The 26632-nt window shown below is 35.6% G+C and overlaps 2 protein-coding genes across 3 annotated transcripts in view; one reads left to right on the plus strand and one right to left on the minus strand.

Moving 5' to 3' along the window:
- The window catches only part of Csgalnact (Chondroitin sulfate N-acetylgalactosaminyltransferase), a 199016-nt gene extending 188972 nt beyond the window's left edge, over positions 1-10044 (plus strand). Inside the window, exons 9-11 of the mRNA XM_066297031.1 lie at positions 1175-1369; positions 1427-1574; positions 5440-10044. Of these exons, the coding sequence (XP_066153128.1) occupies positions 1175-1369; positions 1427-1574; positions 5440-5667 (571 nt within the window). The 3' untranslated portion in view covers positions 5668-10044. The remainder of the gene's footprint in view (positions 1-1174; positions 1370-1426; positions 1575-5439) is intronic.
- Positions 1-26632, minus strand: part of LOC136347240 (uncharacterized) — a 48105-nt gene that overhangs the window by 2624 nt on the left and 18849 nt on the right. For both annotated transcript variants that reach the window (XM_066297033.1, XM_066297032.1), the window contains exon 6: positions 10903-11129. In XM_066297033.1, coding sequence (XP_066153130.1) covers positions 10903-11129 — 227 coding nt within the window. The remainder of the gene's footprint in view (positions 1-10902; positions 11130-26632) is intronic.

Below are 26632 nucleotides of genomic sequence, written 5' to 3' on the forward strand. Positions count from 1 at the left end.
CGATGGGAAGATTAGTGAGGCAGGAGTTCTCTCTTGAAAGTTTTACGACGTGAGATTTTGTACTTTTTGCTCATCTTCAATATCAGTGAACCTGTTTTCTTAATCACTTTTTCGAAAACTCTTTTGTATCCACATTAAGGTATGGTGGAAGGTGTGTATTTAATTTTGCGGAAGGAGGGAGGAATCGACTAAAATCCCCATCTTCACGCACTATTAGCATTCAAATTTGCTACAACATAAGACATTAAATGGCCTCTGCTATTGCCTTTATTCTTGATCCCGAGCTTATATTAAACGTTTTATAATCCCTTTTGTTGCTGCGAGACGTCTAGAAAATATACATCTACATGGCGAACTTGCGACGCCGAGTTAAAATATTAAAGCGATGAAGGTCAAGAGTTTTGAAAGAATATCCAATATAAATTTTATAGTTTAAGGGAATTTTAAAAGACACCTTTCGGTTATTACATAGATCCTGACGTGAGGATCGTTTAACCAAACGACTGAAAAAATCAGCGAATGATTCCAGACATGGCCGCATACAAATATACAGCGTTGAATAATTGGCGAGTCAATCAACTCATTTTGATAGTTTTTCGTGATTATTATCTTTAAACGATAATAGACCTTCAGCGATTTTTTCCGTAAGCTGTAAACACTTAAAAGGAAATGACTAGTTAGGGAAATTCCGTTAATATCCATTAATATCATATTACTTATATCCATTATTAAAATTATTTCATTCTAGAGATGAACTAAGAACAGACTAACGCTAAAGATTTTTATTGAATAATGAGAATTTTTATGAAATTTCTTAATTACACTGCGTTATCATTTTTCAGAATGGTTTGAATTTACGGGAAAAATTTACCATTACAATTTCGTAGAAGTTAATTGATACACAGAATATTTACTGTGTATCAGGTTTAACAGTTGAACATCTAACCGCTGGTTTGGGTAAGTTTGTTAAGGCCCACCCAAATTATTAATGAGGAGGGTTGAAATGGGCTAGATATTGGTCATATTTCTAGGTTCTATGAAAACTAACTTAATATTAAAGTTAACGGCCCCTTAATAATTTCTCCCTGAAAAAGATCGCGTTTTCTGTTACAAAGAAGTATTCCCTACGGTTAATCCGGCAATAGGAATCCCGATTTAAAACGATGAACCTTAGATTTCTAGATAGATGTAGATGGAACACGAAACCTGGCAAAAAAGTATATTATCCAGTAGTATTTAGTTTATACAATCCACATGTCGTTTATACTTTACAAGGCAAAGATGTGCCATCAGAAAATGAACAGTTAGTCATATCTAGGGATACAGGGTTTTGGAGAGATTTTGGATATGGTATGACTTGTCAGTATAGGTGAGCTTTTCTTGGGGTTCCATTAATCGCCAATGTCTATTAATTCCTGCGTTCCAGGTCCGACTTCTTGAAAGTCAAAGGTTTTGACGAAGACATCGTCGGCTGGGGAGGTGAAGATGTGATGTTGTACCGGAAGTACGTCACCAGCAACGTTAAAGTGATACGTGCAACCGATCCGGGAATTTTCCATATTTGGCATCCAAAGGTCAGTATACTAAAATAATGCCCATGATCAGCAAAAACTCCTTACAAGACTTGACCAGCCGGCACTGAAAATTCAATATTGCGCTGAATGGAGTGAAATATCTCTGCATTTGCCAGTTCATTAAGTGAATAATGGAACGTTTCACTCGACAATAATATTTCACTTAAATGCGAGGCATTTAACCTAAACATCTCAATCTTGTATCGATTGTTCAGACTCGGGGGTAAGGAGAACAATAAGGTGCTTAGTCGAATATTCCGAGAGCATCAGCTATTCTCCAAAAGTGATTTGGAATCAAGAAAATGTTGGGGCAAATTGCTTTATTCTAATGATTCATGGGGTATCTGGTTCATAAATTTAGCTCCAATAAGGGTCAATTAAATTTTTCTCAATACGAAGTTGGTGAATGAAATTCGCAACTCTTAATATCTCTCGAATCCCTGTTAAGCGTACTTGAAGACTTACGAATAATAATGTCTAATAACGTTCCCTTCTCGATTCAATGGGGCTTTAAAAAATGAGGTCAACTGCTGAGTTGGTTTCTCCATCAGACTTGAGCCCACGAGGTAAAAAAGGGGTAAATGAAAACTGAAATTTTAGTTCTTGAAGCGATCTAGAGATATTAATCCTCTTTCGTATAAACCCAAACTGGGCAAATTTTCTAGGGATCGTTATTTATTTTCTTGCTACTTTAAGCTTCTTTACAATGTAATTAATATTTTTCCCCAGAGCATGGCTCTTAATTAATTCGCGAGGCCCGCCACTTATTTTGTACCGCTAAGGTGCACTTACAAGATGGCTTAGGGAAAAATTTGGCCCTTAATTCAGTATCTCACAATTGAAACGACATCCATTAAATTTTAGGTCAGTTTCATAAATAAAATTATCTCGTGAGCTACCCGATATGGATTTTAGTGCCATTTGAATAATGTTCTTATAGGGAAACGTTTTTTCCTCAAAAATAGCAGGATTTTGGCCCTTTTTATATTATTAGTTACCAGCAGGGCATTGAGTAAACTCCTGCAAAATTTTCAAATTTACATTTTTATGCCACTTTTAGGAAAACATATTCTTCAATTTTGTTACCGAGGGTATTTGTAAGTCTGAATCCAAGAAATCTTTTTTATTTTATATTTTTTTGGCACCTCTAATAACAAAGGAGGTAAAAAGATTTTCCTGAAGTTAGGTTACTTCTTGGTTATTCTTACCTTAATGGCAGCCCATGAAATCGGAGGGAGCCATAACAAAAAAAAATTGTGTCATATGAAACGTACAGGGTGTTTAAATTATAGCTGAACATGTCTTTCACTTCAATGACCCCGTATTTATTTGAAATTTTTGGTGTATTTTTGCTCATGAAATTTCAAAATATCGCTTAAAAAATCATCAATGTTGAACGAGAGCTACGATATAAATTTTTTTATTATTTTATCAAAATCCTCCGTATATTATTATTTAGTCTTGGGCTCTTTTTACCCATAAAAAAACAGTTTCGGGACTTGATCTCTTATCATTTCTACTTAATCAAATGACATGTGTGCCAAGGGAATAAAGTATTGACCAACCAGTCGCCTGAATTCTAATAGATAAAAGTTGTAAAATTCAGGTTCTTTGTTTGACTGGACGCCATCCCTGTCGAAAAAAAAACAATTCGATTGAGTGAAAATGATTAGGGAAAAGGTCGTGAAATCTATCTTTTCTAAAAATAGGAAGGGGAATTCCATCTATTACGATAATAATATACGTGACTGTTTCAGTGCACAAATTAAAATTTATATCGCACCTCTTTTGCTTTGAATCGAAGCAACTGATTTAATACTACGACTTTTAAACTTTGTTTTTCACCCTGACTGAGCTTCAATTTATCTAGCAAAAATTTAACTTTGAATACTTATCAAAAGTATTCACTTTCAAATTCTTGGGTATCATTATCCTAATGAGTTATCAGAGTCTTGTTGAAGCAACTTATATACAGCATTTTACAACTCGTAGAAAAATTCTAAAATATGGTGCATCTGGAAAGTGATTCGATTAAAAAGTTACCGTTTTTTTTTTCTTTTTAAATCAATAAAATTTAATCGTATATAGAAGTTCATAAACTTATTTTATGTGCATTGGCCATTCAGACTCAAACACCTCCGCAGTCTATTGGGGATGCTCAAGAATGAATTGCATTCACACTTTTCAATTACTACTTCCCATGATTCCAAAATAGCTCAAATTGAATTTTACTACGAGGCGCTTTTCGCTTGACCTCAATTTTCATTTGCCCCCATATGTTTTCCTTCGGACTTTGGTCCGAGAAAAAAAAGAAATAAATGTTTATGTCTGGCGTTTTATTACTTCGCTCCCAATAAAAGCCTTCTGTGATAAATCTTTACTTAACAAACTTATTAGAGAAATATGTATAAGTTTATGAAAATTGAGAACAAATTAAAACACTTTCTTGACATAACATACAGGGTCATCCAAAGAAAACTCTACATTAATCTCGAAAAATAAATACAGTTCGGAAAATTCAGAAAGTAAGTGATAATAGTCTTTCATGACAACACATTTTTATATAAACTTCAGCCCACAAACTTTACCGTAATGCGCATTCCTGCGAATCTCTGAAAAATGTTGAATGATATGAAAGGATATGTAACAACCCAAATTAAAGGCATTTTAAAAGTACAGTCAATGGTGTAATACGATTTAAAATGTCTCAAGAAGTTTAAAAAAAAATCTATAAACTCTCAAAAAAATGCAATACACATAGTACGTAAACAATGAAAAAACTTGTTTGTTGATAGAAAATTGATTGGTTTTCGATTTTTGTGCTCACAAACAGTCTTTGATTATTTTTATTCACTTATTTATTTAATCTTTATTTTTAAACAAACACAGCCTATGAACAAATCGAAAACAATCCAATTTCCTACCAACAAACAAGTTTTTTCATTGTTTAAGCACTATTTAATTGAGTTTTTAATGCATTTTTGCCAAGTTTATAACTGTTTTTTCAAAAAGTGATTGATAGATTTTAAGTTTCAGTACACCATTGAAAGGAGTTTTGAAAGATCTTTAATTTCGGATGTCGTATGACTCCTACTGCCATTTAAAATTTTCAAAAAGGTTGCTGTGGCGCACATAACGGTGAAGTTTAGGAATTTTTTTTTTAATTCGTCCTTTTCAAAAACTGTTTTGACCTATTTTGGGAAATTTTCCGAAGGATCCTTATTTTTCAAAATTAAGCGGGGGGAGTCAAGTTTTTTGGACGACCCTGTTTGTTGAATACTATTAAGTTTTAATTCAAGCTAAATTTTATCTATCTCATATGGATTAAGGTTATTGATAAAAATTTTAAATGTTGATAATCTACATTTCATACTTTTTTATCATTCTTACTCTTAGCTTAATGAGATCCTTTTTCGCATACTTCAGGCATGTTGAAAACACTTGAGAAGCGCTTAAAACGGCAACTACTGAATGTATTTTCAGCAATAACTTTATGAACTTTAACTTTGGCGATGTTTTTAAAGCTCAAGACATTTATTTTTATATTTTTAGATATAATTCTTATGCCCTCTTACTCGATTTTTTCAGGAGCTATGCGCGAATTTCAGAGGCGGGAGTGAAAGCTTATGGGCTTTTACAACTTTGATACGAAAATAGCAATTAATTTAGGACTCGTGTTCCCTCAGAACTTTCTTATACCTAAAAACTGTTTTTGGAGCGTAAAGTATAAAAGAAATGCTTTATCATTCTAGTGCGCCAATCTGTGAACTGTTTCAAAATTTCACGGATTCAATCTCTGTTGTAGAAGGCTAACTGTTTGATTGCCTTTATCTAAAACTCCCGTTGAAGGAACATTTCTTTTCAGGTTTGTTCCGGAGGTCCAGGTGGTCAAAAACTGTCCGCTGATCAGTACAGGGCCTGTATCAGGTCACGAGCCCTAAACGAGGCTTCCCACGCCCAATTGGGCTTTTTAGCTTTTAGAGATGATATTGCAGCTAATAGTAATACAGCTAAGTATCCCGTTCATCCATTAAAACCAATGAAGAACGTCTTTAGGAATAAGGGCCTTAATAGACGTAGTGGTAAAGGGTAGTCGGAATGATTGTTCGGGTAATTAGATTTTTTTTTTCGAGATGTGGGGTATTAATGTGATAAAGAGAAGTCTGTTTTAAGACTGCTTGTGAGATGTTTATTTTGTGATTTATTGTTTATTCTTATGTTTTTGAATTTAAGAGAATCGCGTTTCATAGACTAATGTCTTAAATTTAATATAGAGTGATCACGACATGAATTGTTAATGTATCCGTTGGTTGAAATTTTGTACTAAAATTTGTTGTATAAGAAACAGGAATTGATCGAAATTTCTGTAAATAATGTCTTGAAATAAGTCAAAAGAGGTTAAGAAAGTAAGTTCTTATGAACTTCAATGTTGTGTGTTACGTAATGTGCAATATTGTTGACTCCGTTTCTGGTGAAACTTGATGGTGGTGTGGTAGCACGTATGCTGAAAATCTAATTTTGTCTGAGTTTTAAAACCAGTTTCAAATCTCAGGTTATAAAGTAGAAATATTAATTGAAGTTTAACGCTTAACCTATAGTTTTTAAATGCCCAATTACCTGCCCTCCTGGATAACCTCAAGCCGTTATTACTTCTGCAATGTGAAGGTTACAACTACTCATATGTTAAATGTTCAAACATCAACACCGACACATGAAGTTAATAAACAGTATCAATGAAAATAATATTTAAAACTTGGAGGAAAAAAGAAAACAATTTAATTTCATTACAGTGCTCCCTTGTAGAAAATAGTATTTTCCCAGGGGTTTATCAATTAAACTGCCGGTAATTTGCTAAAGGGCAAGAAAATAAGTTTTGTTTTCTCTAGCTTTAATTATCAGTATTTCATAAATAAATTAATTTAAATAGGAAAAGCTGCACCCCAAATAAAGGTTTTAAATTTGTTGCGAATTTCAAATGAAAAATAATATACAGGGTGTTTCATTTAAAGAAATGATAAATCGTGTCATTGTTTGACAGTCGATGACAACACAGGTAAATAAAATTCATCAACGGAAAGTATGTTTTGCGTGATACAGAATGATAAAACCAGAATGTACAAATTTCTTTCGATCACTTGTAATTGAGCCGCATTAGAGCGTATGCCCCAACGTGCATGTGAAAATGACTCCTATTGTCCGAGCCGTTAAAGATGAGTTTTCGGTTGAGCTTGCGAAACCATTCGGCACTTAGTTATTGTCTTTTTGCTCGTTACGGGAAATTGACTTACCAATTAGGACCTAATAACAGGTAACTTGACTATCTTTGTTTGTGTGAATGAAACTAACCAAAGAAAGTCTCCTATTGGATGGGTTGGTAATTATTTAGTAAGACTCACCTATTTCGTTTTTGCTCGATGAATTACCAACGATCCTAAATGAAAAAAAAAAGAAGAAATTCCACTGACCTCAATGATGACTACAGGAGACTACACTCTTATGTTGAGAAACGTTCCATATTGCATCAGCGGATGGATAATTACAGACCACCCGGTTTCGTACTTGTTCGCCCTCCTAAGATCGCTGTAGGCAAATAGCCTGGTGTAAGACGTCAATGAGAGTGAGCAAAACAGAAACAATTATTGCCAGGTTTAATGTCCTTACTAGTTTTGTACTAAACTGTTTTTGGGAGAGCAGTGTATTTCCATGTCGGTAGGTGCACTGCCTGGTCCTCATCTGAGTTGTTTCTGTTTTTTTCGTAAAAAGTAAAATTGGTCAGTGTGTCAGAGTGATTAAAAAAATCAATTTTTTTAATTCATTTTTTCCTCTCTGCAACATAAGATTATTATTATTTCAAAATTATATTTGGGGTTCAAGATATTGACGCCAACTCACTTTTTTAAGTACAGACCTAATCAAGAAATTAAATCAGACCAAATTTCAAAAGGCACAAAAAAGATATGTCAAATAGTATTTTAAGACCTAAGACTGCAATTTGTTGCTACAATAATTACCATTTCATACGTCTGAGGGCTTCTCCATCTATTCTTTGTAGGAACCTAACATTGGTACATCATATATTTTATACATGTCACATATCTCAGGGCAAGACATGTTATGTCCTTGGCTGACACTGCCTCTTCGGCCTCGTACTAACAGGCACGCCAGGTAAATAATTTAGTGAAGCAGTTGCGTGACATCAGTAACAATGTAAATAAATAATATGCAAATGCAATGAATCACCCTGTACACAAATTTGTAACGTTCCTGACTGAATCAAAATTTTGTTCGAATAATTTGTGTAATATTATAATGTAAATATACCCTACTAATCCGAACAGTAAAATGTATGTAAATATTGTAGAAATCGTAACATTAGAAATTTTTTGGAATCTTAAAAAAACAAGAGTGGTCCTCCTTATGCTTAGTAACTATAAAGATTACGAACAGGAAACACATAGACAGATTATGGAAGTCGAGTTTGTTCAGTTTATCAAATTCAACGTTTTTCATAATATTTTTCTTTTTAGTCCCAATACTTAATGCGTCTTCACAAGCTAGAAATTTAATTTGAAATGGCTTGATTTGTATGGGAAATAAATAATGTACAGAATTAATTGCAACAGTGGAAATGCACACAACGATAATGAAGTTCATTTGGCTTAATAATGACGAGCGCGCCGGGGTAGCGCGTGGGAAGGAGATGCACGCATGAGCAGAATAGGAAACGCCATAGCGAAGCACAGTTTTCAGAAGTCCAAAAATCTGGAAAGCTTCCATTAAATTCTTTTTTGAACTTAAGTAACTGTATTTTACCCTAAAGTTATTCCTTTCTACAACCCGGTCTTAAAATCCACAGATTACGTATTGCTATCTATAATATAGCATTAAAATAATTATTTTACCTCGAATACCTGTAGTTAAGGCGGACCTTAGCTGGCGGGTTTAAAGTTGACTAACCATTCGAGTACAAGTTGAACATACGGGAACTAACAAAATATCGGTCAATGATGCTGCACAATGGAATGAAAGTAACGTTGGTAGTTTGTCTCTGAAGATTCTGAGAACTCGCCAAGCTAAGAGTGCTTTCCATGATACATGATAGAAAAGAACATTAAATTTGATGCTCGTGTTAGGATCTCAGGTTGTTAAGTTTAAAGGAAAATAATGAGAAACATTCGGGAGTGAACATGTACTTTATTTTAATATTTGTTTCCGAATTTATTCCCTGGTTTCCTATAATGTATACAAGATCCTTTATATATACGGAATACCGGCAATAACTTTTTAAATAATTTTTCTATTAAAAAGTATTTCAAGGAAAAGTTGCAAAGCTAATTTTTTGTCACTTTTTAATAACCGTGAACTTTTTTCTTCTTAACATTCCAACGAAGCCCAACTTTAGTTATTCAAATGTCACCCTCTATTTTCGACTTGTTTTATGAAATCTATACTTCATGTCGTATACAAACGTATCAAGTTTTATTGTGGTTAGAAAAAAAATTTTTCGAGAAAAATATTATTTTCCTTATTCTATTCAAAAATATCAAATTCGATGATAAAAGCAAAATAATAAAGATATCTTCTGTAATTTCTTAAAATAAAGTAAATAGTGTTCCAGAAATAATAATTTTTAATTTTTAAAAAGCTTTTATTCTATTTTTACTTGGTGAAATAGAGTGGCCAGTTTGGTTACCTGATTTAAATCCGTGTGGCTTTTTCTTTTGAGATTATTTAAAAGGATGAAGTTCATAAGGATCAGCGAAATATCGTAGATAATTTGAGGACTTGTAGCGTCCATGTAATGCAACCAGCCAAGCAAGATGTCTATTTCAGGTCAGAAGATCACTCATGCAAAGACTACCACTGTGTCTGGACAACGACGGAAGACAGTTTGGGCGAATGCTTGAATATTAAATAACCGATAATCCTTATAAGCAGTAAATTGTTATTTCGCTCTTCTGAAAGAATATAATTTTTGTGAATAAAATAAGGAAAACAATATTTTTCTCGAAATTCTTCTCATCTAACTCCAACGAAATTTGATGTGTCCGTAGATATAAATAAGCGTAAATTCCATAAAGCAATTCGAAAATAGAGGAAGATATTTGAAAAACTAAAGATTAACATTGCTGAAACCTTCTGGGGCGAGAAAAAACTTCAAGATCACAAAAAAATTACAACAAATTAGACTTGTAACTTTTACTTAAAATGTTCTTTGATGAAAAAGTTATATAAAAAGTCATTTAAATTATTCCGTATATATAACGGTCCTTGTGAAAAATTATTTTGTTTTGTATTTATAAAATTGTTATTTACTGGCCACAACGATGTAGATAACCTTTAGATAATTAACTTAAGCCAAAGCTCACTTACATCAACACGGATACTAGAAATTAAAGCCTTTTTTCATAATCATTGAAACTCCCACACTATGTGGCCAATTTTAATAAATAAATATTTCTAAAATGAAGATTGTGTGTTACTATGCCTAAAATCCTTAGCGTTTATAAGTGCAGAACCTGGAACATAATATTAATTTGTTATTCCCGTGCGAAATAATGCATTTTCTCGCACGCATTTGAGTGCGGAAAGAGAGTCCGGTGCGACTTTTCCACACAAGTGATGTTGACAGTTATACTTTAGTATTGATTATTTGAAAGTGGCCGTGACACGTGTCTATCCGACAGTGTTAGCCTGTGATGAAAATTTGCTTGTAGGAAAAAATCTTATTCCTGGGTGTTGCGGAAATGGATTTTTTCTACAGTCAAATGCGAAAAAGTAGCACATTCCGCAGTTTTACCTCTTTCCGCACTCGTTAGAAAAATAACTATATCACGTCAGAAGAAATATATCTAAATCCTAATCAAAATTATTCAAGGCAGTTTTCGAATATGAGCGTGGTTTACACATTATGATGAGTCCATTGGACAGCTACCACAAGACGACAACAATCTACTTTATTAATATAAATTAACAACTACTAAAATAATATAAATAAGATTACGACATTGAAATTCACGGGATCGATCAACGTGCTGGAGGCAGATAAACATTGTGCTAGAACAGAGACCTTTGTAGCCCAGTTTATGCAGTATGTGATCCGCAGATAAGGAGCTGGTTCCTTGATTGATATAAAACTGTTATTTTGGTATTACTTAATGGATATCTACTAAACTGTTGCTCTTTTCTGCCTGGGTCAAAATGGCTGTAGGTGTGTGCGCGAAAAGGAAAATTTGCCGCTTTTGGCTTTATTCATAATCTGGTGTGTCCATGCAGCGATAATATTATTTAATACCTTTTAAATCTAGCAATTATTATTGTATTCTACCTGATGAACTTCCCTGTTGAGGACTGGCGGTATTACTTGGCTCATTGTCTGCATTTTTGGGAGGGTCGACCGTCGTCGAGGAAGGTCGTTCATAGAGGTAACTTCTGTATTTATATCCAGAATCATAGTCATTTGAAGTAGGATATCTGGATCTGTAGGTGCTTGAACCGTAACCACCATTGCCGTAGCCGTAACCGTTGTCGCCATAACCATTATTAGGTAAGTAACTGTAACAAAAGTGTGAAAAAATTAAAAAATTTGCATGTGCACGCACGCCTCTGAGCTCAATTCAGGTGCAAATTTGAGAATGTAACAGTTTAGAGATAGCCTAACTGCCTTTTCTCCCATCAATCACCCAGGAAAGTAAAACCAATTTAAACTTTCCGAATGTATCCCGAAAAGCCTAATAAATAGCCAATAATGGGTGAGACATAAGAGGATAAGGGATATCCATACGTTTTAACTAAATCCAGATTCCATATATCTGAAATTCCGAATTCCTGCAGTCCGCATTGTAAACGATTTCGGGGGAAAGTTTTAATTTATTTTCAACTTCTAAAGGTGCGGATTTACAACTTGATCGTCTGAGTAAGTGCATTGATAGTAATTTGAGTCAGTTCGGATCTTTAATGTAATCGATCGCTGTTTTTGCCTAGAGAGCCTTAAATTAGTGCATTCATTTGCTTAATTAAGCAGATATACTCAATTGGAAAGTGAATCCTCACCATGAATGAAAGGAAGTTATTCTGACTGAAATGAATGAAGAATGAAAGAGTTTGATTTGACTTCAGCCCTTTAAACCTTTTACCAACGTTGGAATAGCTACTGGTTTTCATTAAAAAAATCAACTTTTATATTTTTGTCGTGTATTACAAGAAGGGAAGTTGCGAATTCATAAGGAAATACTTTTTCAGTCGTGCATAATATTCTATTTATGACAGTAAATGTACCGTGTGTCCCCGGATAAGTGAACGGGCTCTTGTAAAATGTAGAAAATTTTCGATTTAAATTTTCATTTTTTGGACCCTGCTTGGTTAAAGGTTAATTTCTAACATAATTGTACTTTGAGAAAATCAAGTAAGTTTCGTAAATTTTCAAAAAACCTAATTTTTTGTGGAGTAAAGTGTCTTTTTCCTGTGAAATACGACATAGTATCATGAAGAAAAGTTGTTCAGGATCGGGAACTGAGCCCATACACCAAATTTGAAAGTCCTCCATTAACTTTGATTCCTCGCATTTTGTTGTATTAAAAAAAAAAATTCATTTTTGTTTCATTCAAATTATAAACTATTATCATCAGATAAAAAAATAAAAATGTAGAATCTGATATTATAACTTTTTTTGTTAAATGATCAATTTAGTGAAAGATGATTTGACAGAATAAGCTGAACATCTTGGTCGCACAGATCCCCAGTCCTTACGATAGTGGATGTTTTGCTGTTTGAGCAAGAATAAAACAAATAGTGTATGAAGAGTGCATTCCAAATGATACAGAAATATTAAAAAACAGGATAAACCAGTCAGTTCTATTAATTCCTAGAGAACATGTACAAATAGCTTTTAAAGAATTCCAACACCGCGTTGAAAAATGTGTAAATTAAGGAGGAGATTTAGTAGAGCTTTAAGTTTAATATGAAATTAGACATTTTTTAATTTGTCTAATGATAATAGTTTATAATCTTAATGAAACAAAAATGGTAATTTGTTTTTATTTGAGAAATCAACAAAATGTGAAGAATCAAAGTTGATCGAGGACTTTAACCTTTAATGGAAAGTCTTAGGTCCCGATTCAAAGCAATATTTCTTAATAACATTATGTCATCTTTGATACACAAAAGACACTTTTCTCTACAGGAAAATGGGTTTTTTGAAAATTTCCACGATGCATTTGATTTTATAAAAGTAAAATTATGTTATAAATTAGTTTTTACCCAAGCAGGGTCGAACTGCAAAAAATGAAAATTTAAATCGAAAATTTGTCATCCTTTACAAAAGTCGGTTCACCTACCCGAGGACGCACGGTATGAAACATAATTAATAATGTGTCTTTAGAAGGGATTTCAAATGCTGAAAAACCAGACCCTCTTCATGTTATTTGGTATGTTGAAATGGAAATCAGAATGCCCAAAAAAGACAAATTGGCAAAAGGGAATCCAGTTTAGTTGGATATGCACTGGGTTCTGCTGAATTAGGAAAATTAGTGAAAAAGATTAAATAAGGGAAGTCTTTTATGTATACATTTTGAGTAATCGAAATTTCGCTTTTTATTTTTCGTGATTATCCTAGAAACTGTACGTGGCATGGAAACTGACGAAGAGAAGACATTACTAAAGCACTTTTTATAGCAAACTATTTTATTTCCTACGACTAACACCTTAAACAAAAGTTCTAAAAGAAGACTGAAATATCCCTTTGCAACTGAATTGGCACAGCGACAGTTCTGAAAAGTGTTCGCTAGTTTATACCCGGCCGAAGATGGTGAACTTTTTCTTTAACTTTAATTATTGTCAGCAATGCCAATAAATCATTCACACATCATTTACGTCAAATCGTTCTTTGAAATCTCATTGTGATGCTGGATTTTTCGTATCAGGGAAGATGGACAAGTGACAATTCTAATTATCCTTTCCTTACTGACGTCACGTTGAATCCTTATAATTTAAACTTTAAATGGAAACAGAGATGACCCGGATATTTCTGCAGGCACACCATTTAGAAAGTAAATTTAAAATATAAGTTTTACTTGAAACGAATTCTCAATTGAGGAAATTTTTAATGGACAACTTCAAACAAAATCGCATTAATGACCTTTTTATAAATAGTCCACTGCGACTTCTGTAACGAAGTTTTCAAACTCTGAAATTAATTAATTAAACAGAGGCCATGGAAAGGTCCATATATACTATAAAGTTCGAATACACCACATAGATGGCGCCACCACACCAGAGTACTTCTCCTTCAGAGCAAATCACAATTAAATGTGATTTTTGGATTTCCAGTCAGAGACACACCTACTTCCCTAATGTCGCTTTAACACTAGTTGTGCACCGTCTTTTTCTACCAACATTGAGCAATAGAGTAAGCAACCTATTTTTAAAATTTAACAATTAAAAAAAAATTCTAGATGCCTTTCTTCTCCATGCAAAACGAAAATATGGTCTGCAGTGTTTTCTAGAATGTTTATTTGTGAAATTGAAATTAATTAAATAATTCTTTTTTAACTCATACTTCTCGACGCGAAGAATAGGTTCCAGTGGATTCTTTAGTTTATTGAAAAATAAAATAATTATATTTTTGTGTTCAGGTTTCCGGGTCGATTATTATTCTTGAGAGAAGCTGTCTACAACGGTGAATATTTTACTGTGGGCCTGCTTTCGTACGGTTGATTAAATTTCTGCGCTGAAGAGTTCGCAGATTATAGGCAATTTGGTAAATAATATATTGAATTAAGAAGTAACTTATTTCCAGTATCCCGGGGAATTACCGACCATAGAAACGAGGCGTAACTGCCTGAATCCGGTGCGTACAACCCTCTTAGTCATTAGTGGACACCGTTCTGTCACTTTAAAATAAAATCAGATTCTTACTTGCTACCGTTTCAATAGTTTATTACTATTAACAGAACTAGTTAATCATTTTCCGCAACATAGTTTTTCATTCGTTAGAGCTTTTCCACGGAATAATGTGGCGCTTTTTGTTTCCACATATGGTTTACCCGCAAAAGTGCGAAACCATATATCGTTAATTTTTTTTTAAGTATTGACGAAGCAATTCAAAATATCCAATAACATATATTTTAGTCGAGATACCGCATATACAGTGTGTCCAAGATAATGATGTCCAATTAATACTCGGTTTCATATTAAATACATCATCCGGTAATAATCATAATTAAGCCTTGTAATTTGACAAAATAATGCTTCATAACAGAATATCAAATGATTAAATTTTCGGTTAAAAAAACAAAATTTATTAATTAGAAAGTTAATAATGAGTGGCATCGCCTCATACAGCAATGCAAGCATATACTCTTCGCGGCATACTTTGGAACAAATGATCAATATCCTCTTAAGGTATTTCCTTCTCTGGTACCTCAAAATGGTGTCGTAGGATCATCCAAAGTATTTGGAGGCCTCGGTAAATTTCAAAAATGGCGACTCATCATGTCCCAAAGATCTTCGATGGACGATAGGTCCGGTGAGTGTGCAGGCCAAGGCAGCATTTCCAATTTTGGTTGGTACAGGTACCTTCGAATAATGTTCAGAGTATGCGGCCTTGCATTATCCTGTTGGAAAATGCTATTTGGGAAAGTCTTCATAAAGGGTACTAATACTGGCCTCGGGATATTGTTGTTTCTTTGTAATTTCGACACTGTCTCACTGAAGGCATTTTTTGTTAACAGTTCAGCAACAAAATAAATTGTTATTTCCATGTAAATATTATTTTTTATTTCTTCGGTAATCATATGTACATACTAATGTGTCGTATGTTTCTCCCCGACAGAATATCCCCGACAGAACTGTTAAACCAATTTAAACAGATAATAACAAATATAAAACTTTCAACCTAAAACTTATATGTGCCAACATCAACGGAACAAAGCACAAAAAACATTTGATATATAACTATATAGAACGTAACTATACAGACTGCTGCATATTTGTAAAAATGACTACGCGAACAATAATGACCGGAAGGGTGGTGGAGGAGGGGCTGGGGGAGGGGGGTCAACGGTCCTGCTTAATCCAAAAATTAAACTAGAAAAGGCTAATCCCTCTAATTCAAACGCTTTAAACTTTCATTTAAATAACTGCCTCCATTTTGCTATACCCTTCTTAAACGACCTCATCCACATATTCCTACGTTCGTACTCACTCCAACATAGAACAGAAAATCATAATCAAAACGTACCTCTACAGATGTGCGATTATCGTGGAACACTTCAATTTAAGCAAAAACACCACAATACAAGTAAATAGATTCCTGGACAATTCAGATTTTACAAAACACAATACCCCCGCTCACATTTTTGATGTCTAGAAATCGGGACTCGGCCCCTGACCTATTGCTTCACACCTAAGAAATGTTGTAAACAATGTCAAGCTTACAAATGAACTTGAATCAGACCACTTAGCAATAACGTTTGATATAAACCTCGGACAAACACAAATTAAGGACGCGACAAAAGTAACGTCAAAACCAAAGCTTAATAAAACAGACATCTACAAATTAAAGCTCCACATACACGACTATGTCGAAACGCATGCAGGTATGTGCTCTGTCGAAAATCTTTAACACCAACTGATACAGACAACCGACAAATTTTTATCTACCAAAAAAAATCACTTCTACCAACATTCTCCACTAAGACTGATCAAACGTAAAAGGGAATTATACAGAACGTACACGCTCATGCAAGACAAAGAACTAAAAAAAATTGAACGAACTCAACAGAAACGTCAAAACACTGATACAACATACAATGCAAATAAGACAAATGGCTAGAAGTCTGCCAAGAAATTGAACGGGACCAAGGAAAGACACACTGGGAGAAAATGAAAAAACTCTCACGGTACAAGAAAAACGTCACTAGCAGCACTATTAACGAAAACGGAACAGAATTATGTACAGACTAAGACATCGCTGACGCGTTTGCCAAACACTTTCAAAGGGCATTTACCATATCCACAAATCCGAACTTGGACGATCAAAGCTGAACTTCAATGAACAACTGTTACGAAAACTACTTTACAAACGACAAGAACTACCCATAGCAACTAATAACTGATGGAGAATATGACGAAACACTCGCGTGCATTTAAAATACAGCACTAGAAAAAAACAACATTAAAAGCAAAGTACTGAGAAAACTCATACTGGAACTACTCAACGACTGCGTCAAAACAAGCGCATTATCAGAGACCTGGAAAACGAGAATATTACCACATCTATTCCCAAATACGCACTGGGCAACACGCAAACACATAACTACAGACCTATAACATTACTTCCTGTACTAAGCAAAATATTTGAAAATATTATACATTTAAAATGAAAGTGCTAAATCTAGTTGGACACCACATACCAATTCAGCTTTAAACCTCTGCACTCGACAATACACCCACTTTATATACTGACCAATAACATACCAACTTCACACCTAGAAAATAATAAAACAGCACGTCTCTTTATGGACATAAATAAGGCATTCGACAGTGTTTGGCACAAAGGACTATTATACAAACTATACAAACTTAACACACTGAAGTACTTAGTACGTCTTATAAGGGACCTAATAGAAAATCGACACTTAGAGGTGCGCATAAAGAATGCCCTTTCTTTTACCTTCTCCCCTGAGCAAGGGCTCCCAAAAGGATCGCCCGTCGCACCATTTCTTTACAATATTTACTGCCACAATATATACAACCATAATTTACAAGATAAAAATCAACTTAACAAGATTGGCATATTTACAAGACCACGACCAAAGCGATGGAAAAATCGCAGTCATTAACAGACAGGGCAATCACTTGGTTCTACAGATGGAGACTAACACCAAAGGCTATCAAAAATCAACTACTTCTACCAAATCATCAGAAAAAGACAACTTCTCAATAATAGTAACACACGGTCATAAACGGAGCCGAATCTAGAGGTAAAATACTTCGAGAGAACAAATGATAATAAATTCAAATTTACCAAACACGTACAAAATACAAGAACGGAAATCATTAGAAGAACCAAAACACTTTAGAACTCTGACATGGAAAAACAAAGGAATTAGTACCAAAACGGCTACCGAAATTTACAAATCTACCTATAGCAGACCGTTACTGGACTATACACATGTATTAAGAGCAAATGCTGCACAGAGTACAAGACAACAGAAACAAACTACAGAACACATCGCACTGAGACTAATCACCAAGATAAAACACCCCGAGAACCCCCTCCACAATCCATCCAAGGCACATTTATATGAACGGACACTAATGACTACAATAACGGAAAGATCACTACAACTACAAACCAAATAGAAAGACAATCACTACAATTGGACTATGCTCAACCCCCTTTACCCAACAAGACAAAGAACACCATCCTGCTTTCTCTTCCCTTCCACTACATTTGTTGGGAAAAAACCCAACATAACTCTCTCTCTCTCTCCCGTTTCTCGGACACTTCTCGATCCCTGAACACGGAACTCTATCCCAAATCTCTCTCATCACATTATCTCTAAAACAGTGCTCGCAAACTATCTCTCTTTCTCTCTATCTCTCTTTCTCTCGTTCTCTCTTTCTCTCTTTCTCTCTTTCTCTCTTTCTCTCTTTCTCTCTATCTATCTCTCTTTCTCTCTCTCTATCTCCCGTTTCTCGAACACTTCTCGATCCCCGAACGCGGATCTCTATCTCAAACCTCTCTCACAACATTAGCTCAAATCTCTGCTCAGTAACTCTTTTGTAAGTCATCCCTCAAGCTTTATACGTGAACTTTCTCAGATCTCGGGCAACCCAGTACCGACTCTGTAAATTTGAAGTGTATATAAAGTCATAGATCCGTAGTGTAAATTAGAGTGATATCTGTAGTGTGAAGTAAATTCCTTAATTCGTGCTACGGAGTTTGTCTTTCCCGAACCCTTGAACCCCATTTGCATCAACTGACCCATCAGCGTCTGGTCCTTCGAATCGCAACAACTCACACCAGCAAAAATGGAGATACCTCTTCGGGTGTCTTGTGAAGCAGTCGATTCTGTGAGACAGTGACTAAAAGCCTCTAGCCTAAACAACATTGTTGGAATATTTTCAAAAATTGTTTTTTCTTTTTCTTTTCTTCTTCCCGTTTTTGTATATATTTGATTGAATTGTAGAGAAGAAAGCTAAAAGGTTAGTCACGGGCAGAAGGGCCAATGAGGCCGATAGCTCTTTCTTAAGTGAATAAAGATTTTGTACTACTAATGTCATTGTGTTTATAAACGATTGAAAAAAAAAAATCATTGGCGTTCTTTCCTTTTTCCTGAAACTGATCATTTGATACTGTATTGTGAATCATCATTTTGCCAAATCTAAAAGACTTAATTATTATTATTATTATTGTTAATACTGGGTGGTACATTTGATATGGAACTGAGATGCAGGCTTGGTTAAATGGGAGAAAAGTTTCAAGGGAGGCTTTCACGATGTAAACAGAAGTACAGAACTACATTTAGTTTTTCAGTTATTTCCAAAAAATGCATATGGTGAGGTATAGATGAAAGCTAAAACTGCTTTTCCATTACAATTTTGCAATGCCGGCCACGCCGTTACTATTTGTGTTCACCGATGCAACGTGGAAGATATCTCCAAATGGAATTGTAATCTCTTATGATAATCTAAAGGTGATCATATGAGATTACAATTTCACGTTGAAATACTTTTTGCATTGCCTCAGTGGTCACAGAATCCCCGGCCAGACCGTCGCTGTTAGGGATTCCGTGTTCACTGATGCAGTGTGGAACGTATCCGAACACGGGGCTCTAATCTCCTATGATAATGATTGATATTAGTGGAATTTCTATAATTTAAAGTAGTCCCCCAAAGAATTTCTCAGGAAAATCTGCGTAGTGCAATGACGAGGCCTTAGTCGTTAGAGTAAAACGGAGTGACGTCAGGGAATACACAGTGGTCACAACTTGATTCACAAATCTCGGCTTAAAAATTCAACTCATCTTCGGCCTTGTAAAATGAAAAATACTTCGAGCTTGGAACACTGTATAAGCGCCATATTTGACTGGAACGTAATTTTCAGCTACAACAGCATCAAGTCATTCTACCATTTACTATGCAACTATATAAACAGAAATTTGGTGGGTTAACTAGCATAATCCTAAACTTACATGTGTAACAAGCGGGCCGGAAAATAACGCCCCAATTGTAAATTAACTGGAGATTCTCGGAGATCTCGGAAAGTCGTATGTAACGAATTTAAAGCCTGGACTAACACCAACAACCCGAGACCGTGTTTGCGAATTTTACCAGAATAATACATTAAAGCGCTGTTATGCTCTTGGGAACGTTTTGGACGAGACTGGACGCTGAAAATTGCTCGACTAGTAAATTTACTTCTGCAGGACATATTATATTCAACCTATAAAAGCCATTCCGAAGAATTATACGGACCTTTTCTATTTAGAAAAGGATTAATTTCCCGATGGTCCTGTTTTAAGGCTCGGGCTTTAGAGGCCAATTGAAACAAACAGCCTGTATAGGGGTAATTGTGGCTCTTAAATCGGTTAAGCGGCTGAACTAATGGCTGAAGTTGCAACCTACGAGCTTAAGCTCTCTCAAAATTGCCAAATATTTGGCCATTGCGGGATTAGACTAAGTTAGATTGACGAAGGGTGGGAGTATTGCAATATTTTTGCACCTCTTCCGGTGCCAAGTAAATTAGAACTAAGCTCTAAGTATTTGAGTCGTTGGAGCTTGGTGACAAGTCGTATATAACGAGCTTAAAGCTACGTCTGTAACAGTCTCAACGATACCCCGCTTTTTGCTCGCTTATTCGAAATAATATCCTTAGACACTTCAGACGTAAACCTGAATTAAGTGTTTTCCATTGAATAAATCCAAAAATGGATTGAGGAAGGGTCCGAGGAGGCGAGCTTCCATTGTAGAATGTATTATGTCCGCCGGCTAAGGGTAGGAACGAATAGTTTTGTCCAACCACTGCATAGTTTTTATTTTTGAGGAAAACGCCTCACAGACAACTTGGGGTTGTTGAAAAGCTTGAAGCGCACACAATTTTCATATAAAAAAGGTCTCGGACAAATACCTTCGTTAACGTCGCGGTAACAAATCTACCACCGTCTTTAGAACTCTGAAAATGGCGTCTTAACAATGGATCTGAAGAGTGTGTTATTTTTGTGGATTTTAGGAACGTTCCAAAATTATGCATCGCTCATCGGAAGCTTTGCATTGCCAATTTTGATAGGTCTAAAACTCTAACCCAGAAAGTGAAAAGAGGGCATAAACTGTTACCTCATTACAATTTCGTGAGAAGTATCAACTTGGCAGCCATTCCTTTTTGATTAAAAAGTTTCTGAAACTTTAATAGAAAAATTCTCCGGCGTTTACGGATATTAGAATACTCTCGAAAAGTACCGAAACTTCGATATTCATCCTATTAATATTTGAGTAAGCCGTGGAGAGGCGATTTTTTGCCCTGTGAGTCTGGTTGTTAACCGGATTAGAATTGATATTTTCCCTTCCAACAGCGCCTCAGTTTCATCTTCCAATTCAATTGGTTCTATTCGTTATATCGCTTGTTTGTCCATTTTGGTATCATAAAGCGCGTAAAACTGTACAGTGTGTTCCTTTGAAGACTTACCACCTCAAATATTGTAAAAACGGAAATACGTATGGAAGTACTGAGTAAGGTAGTCTTCCAGGTTGTGAAGGGAAGCACTTTTCATATTATCGGAGTAAATCTAAGAATCATCCCTTGCTATCCCGCCATCCCCTCTGGAAAACTTTAAGTAGCACCCCCCACCACGTTGCATCTCATGTTAAAGGTAGTTAAGAGTACAAAAAGTCGGTGCATTAAGAAACTCGATTTATCAAAGCGTCTTCCAAAAATTCCGAAAAACGAAAGAAAAGCCAATATAATGATATTTATAATAGGGCTAAACACATCAACTTACCCGCAGCATATGTGTAGGACTAATCTTTTTACACTTGCAATTTTGTCATATTTAAGTCATTAGCTGCTCACAAAGATTTCCATTTTATGCTAAACACAAACACAATTTACTTTCGAATTCCTATCGGATTCTTTGAAACGTGTCTCCAGTAATGGGACGACATTCTGCGATTATGCGATTTTTCATTTCACCAAGATCTGCAGGATCTAATTCATAAAGAACTGATATAATATGATCCCAAAGTAAAAAATCAAAAGGCGATAAATCAGGAGAGCTTGGAGGCCATTCAGTTGTTCCTGTCCTATCAATCTATTTACTTGAAAATCGACCATTGCCGCATCGGCACGACATAAAATGGCGGTGTCACGTAGTGTTGAAAGTGCAAAATATTTTCGTAGAGTGGATAACCGCCATTGTGATTTTCTTGCGGAGCTACACCCTCATTCAATACTCTCGTTTGATTTCGCTTTAAATTGGCTGCTGACCCTGTCGTTGTAAATTTGTCTAGAAGTTGTTTCACGTAGACATGAGAAATATTTTTGTGAGAATATGTCTCGTTGAAAATCCTAGCGGTCTGCTGGCGGAATTGCTTATTCGCACCATACATTTAACAAATGCTAAACGACAAAATCTTTGCGAAATGAGTTTCTGTCCAAAAATGATGAATAGAATGTGTCCCACCTTATGAAACACTTTTACGTATTTACTTGTTGACTCGCTTGTCACAGAAAGGAATACCAAAAAATTTGAGAAATTCCAAAATTTATTGCAAGTGTCTGAAATCATGGAATAAGTTTTTCCTTCATTTTTAGAAAATGCTTTGACAAATCAAGTTACTTAACGCACGGATATATTGGATTTTTAATTACCTTTAATATGAGGTGCAAGTCTGTGGGGAGTGTCATTTGAAATTGTCAAGTGGTGGTAGGGGATGGTCAGGGGTGACTATTAGATTTACGGAAATAATGTCAAAAGTGTGCCCCCTCGGAATCTGGAAGACCACCTTACTCAGTGCTTTCATACGTATTTCGGGTTTTGCTATATTTAAGGTTGTAAGATTTGAAATGAACAGACTGTATAAAGTTGTCCAATATATCACGACATTATGCGACAGGGTGAGCAGACAAAGAATTTTTAGTAGCCACCACACGAATAGCCCTTAAATCCATGATATACAACAACTCGCCGCAATGTTCGAAGTCCAACGACACTTCGCGCTTATTTATAATTTACAGGGTCACATAGAATGAGCCTTATCACATTTCATGGAATAGAGCAATGTCTAAATAACATCTCTTCAAGTTATTTATTATGTTATCGGGAAATATAAAGAAATGGGATTTTATGTGAATATTTATTGCCTTCATAATTGTAACCACAGTAACAGCCATTATACGAATCGCTAATTTTAACTGTAAAATAAAAACAAAACCGAAAAAGCGCTAAAAAAATCATGTGCAGAATTGCATATTATAAATTGGAGGAAATATATATACAGGGTATCTCAGAATGATGGGGTCAACGCTTAACCTTAAATTATCAACAATTTTAATTTGTTTTCGTCTAATGGGTGCTCCAAATCAAAATTCAATAAGAGATAAAAAAAAGTTGCGTAACTGACCGGGAATTTCATAAAAAAAAGCCAACTTGGAGCAATTGACCACTACCCCTAGTGGTTTTACCATAATAAGTCCCGTCAAATGTGCCCCGAGAACCAGAAAGATTATACACCAAATTTCGTAGCAATCCATCTAGCCATTTTCGACTTATCATCTGCAAAATTAAAAAAAAATGAGACTTTAAGAGCTTGTTTCTCCAAAAGGAGACAATTTCGTATATCACCATGAATCGATATATTTTACACCAAGGAATATGTGGTTAAGTTTCGACCCCTTCATTCTGGGACACCCTGTATATATAGTTTTAATTATTTTTAAAGCATTTGATCCCGGAATTGAAACAACAACGCGTTGAGGCTTCTGAGGAATTCTTGCGTCGTTATGAAACAGAAGGGGTTGGCTTGTCGATAAGGATTGCCACTAGAGATGAGTCCATTATCATGAAACCAAACTCAAACGCGGAAGCAAAGAATGGCTTGGAAAAATTAAGAATGGGATGGAAAATATTCGCATCCAGCTCGGCAGAAGGGATTAGATTGATCCTGTTTGGAGATGCTAAAGACGTAATTTGGAAGACTACCTCCCTTATGGAAGTACAAGCAATTGTGTTACATACTCAGAACTTCTGAAGAAGTATTCTAAACCTGTTATCAGGACCGAAAGGCGAGGATCCTCGAATAGTGGCGTTCTTTTGCAATATGATAATGCCGTCGTCGTTGTGCAAGTGATATGTCGCATACTACTTGCACAACGAAGGAAATGATCAAAAATTTGAAATTTTAATATCAACCACATCCCCCACATCCGCTTGATCTCACTCCTAGAGATTGTCATGTATTTGCTCATATGGAAACTTTAAGTGGGAAGAAATTTGAAACTAAAGATGAAGTAATTCAGGCGGAGCATGATTGGCGGTACACACTGCCAAAGAATTTTTTTCTACGGATATTCAAGCACTCCCAAAGCTATGAAGGAGGTGTATTGAATGCCAGGAGACTACATTGTCAAATAGCCTTTTTATTTTGACATTTTTTCGATAAATTAAGTTTAATATCGTTTTTATGGTTTTCATAGGACTCTCCTTCATACTTAAATATGTTTTATACGTTTCAAGAGAATTGTTCATTCCTTCTTATATTTTTGGGAAATAACGACTCACAAACCGGTAGAGATCCTTGGAAAAATGGAGGACCACACTATTCTGAGCTAAAACTAGGTGATGATAATATTTACCCTCTGCTAAGGGTTCGGACGAATACCATTGCTAACGTTTCGATAGTAAATCTGCTCAGAATCTCGGAAAAAAGATAGAGAAACAAAAATAAATACTAAAACGTAAATTAAAATATTTGAGATCATTTAAAATCTGTTAATATTCTCAATTTTCGAAGAACAACAATTTTTCTGGCACGAATCATCTCATTCCAAAAGTTTGATTCGAGGTAAGTGATTGGTATTGTCCCGATTTACTCCATATGGTATTCGTTAACGTTTAGTTTCCTCTTATGTGTTGGCGGTTGACCTCTTGCTGAAGCATAGGGAACGTGTTATCCATGCTTACTGAACAAGAGCCCAAGCTACGATTCATATTTATTGAACACGCGCACTTGCTTTGATTTTACGCTTCTTTACCTTAAAGTTAACCTGAATTAACCTCGACACAAATCTACTGAGGACACCCGACCTGGAGGGATTCGCCGGGGAACTTTCCACTAAAAACCTCATATTTCTTTATCTTGCATCATGCAACGACCTGCCATTGTCACTAGGGGATAAAACGGCAGTGTTAAGAGGCTCGGTGTTTCGGTTGTCAATTGCTTTGGTCCTTTTTCGCGAGTGGACACGTTGCAGTTTCCTTACACATATAAGGTCATCTCAAGACCGGGGGTTATTGCCCCTCTTGAGTGGCACACTCCATGCTTTCCTTTTCCTTGACTATCGTAGAAATGGCAGTGCTACACCGGTCTCACCTTGTTTCGCATTTGTCCAGTTGATGAGGGATGCTGGAGGTAAGTTGTCCAGGCGTTCTTTTAATACATTTCGCTGCTCTTCGAACAACAGGCATTGAAAAATGCATCGTTTTGTGGTATGGAGGATTCCGCAGTTCCCGCGGGCCCACTTTCCCCATCCTGTATGTGTAGCACTTGACTTAGATAGAAGTTTCGATGTATATATTTGCCCGCAATCCAAAGGTTTAGGCTGAGGATCAATCACTTGATCCGTTGTTCCTGCTATGTTAGTCGCGTCTATCGAGTTTCCCAGTTCTGGATGGTCTCTTCCCTAGTGTCACCCCTTTCAAGGAAAAGAAAGGAAGAGGGGGGGATTGAGTGCTGACATGAAGATCGATTAATGGAGACCCCGCCAATATCTGGGTTGCCTCCCGAAGTATCAAGCGACACGCACAAATAACGTGTATGGGCTTTCTTTTGGATCCCCGAGAATATCCATGTTTAATTTTTTACTGTCACTATGCCCCCCGAATAGGGCGAACCAAGACTAATATAATAACTACCGGCCTGTCTGAATTTGAGTGCTGATAAAATCCTTTCGCATTGACACTACCAATGCAGGGGCTGTAAAGCATTACTTCCCGTACTTGTTAGCAAAGGAACTATATTAGAAATGTGAGTTGTTATTAATTTTAAAAGGGCGAAATGTGCAGCGGTATACAGCCTAATAAGTCTTCTCATTCGCGGATTCATCCAACACGCAAATGGTCTCTGGGAACGAGTCACGGTCAGTGTATTTGTCAAAATGGAAATGCTAATTGGGCGGACCACATAATGCCCGGCTGCTAAAACGTGGCGGTATTCATGCCGAAAGCCGGATCGATTTTCAACTGAATGATGCAATTTGTTTGCTTCCGGTTGAGATTATTTCCATTGACCACACATGTCCCAGAGAACTGGACTTCAGACCTTCTAGCCAAGCGAAAAGGGGAAATGTTTATACAGGGCGCTCCGAAAAAACACACGTCAGAAACGGTATCGTGATATTATTTGGGCCGATACATTAAAATTTGTATCAAAAATTATCTTTAAAAAGTGCCTCGTTTCGACTATTTAGAGTCAAAGCTCTTGAAAAAAACATTTTTTTTGCGATATCTGGAAAATGCTTCGATTGATTTGAATAAAACCCATTATGCATTTATTCGTTAGTAGAGGCATTACTTTCATGAAGATTCCTGTATACTCGCAATATGCAAGTAGTAAGTTCTTAATTTGCTTTATGCAAAAGGGACCAGAACTTTTTACTGGGTGCTCGCATCGTATTGGTTTTTTTTTATGATGATACATTAGCCATTTTTCCAATTGTGCTAATTCTTGGAAATTTCTCGTACGGTTAACATTTCGTGCCGAAAAAAATGATTTTCTTTTATCATACAGAACACCAAATTGCCGTCACTGCGATAATTATCCATAATTATCGATGTGAG

This window comes from Euwallacea fornicatus, chromosome 27 (assembly GCF_040115645.1).
Source record: "Euwallacea fornicatus isolate EFF26 chromosome 27, ASM4011564v1, whole genome shotgun sequence".
Lineage (NCBI taxonomy): Eukaryota > Metazoa > Arthropoda > Insecta > Coleoptera > Curculionidae > Euwallacea > Euwallacea fornicatus.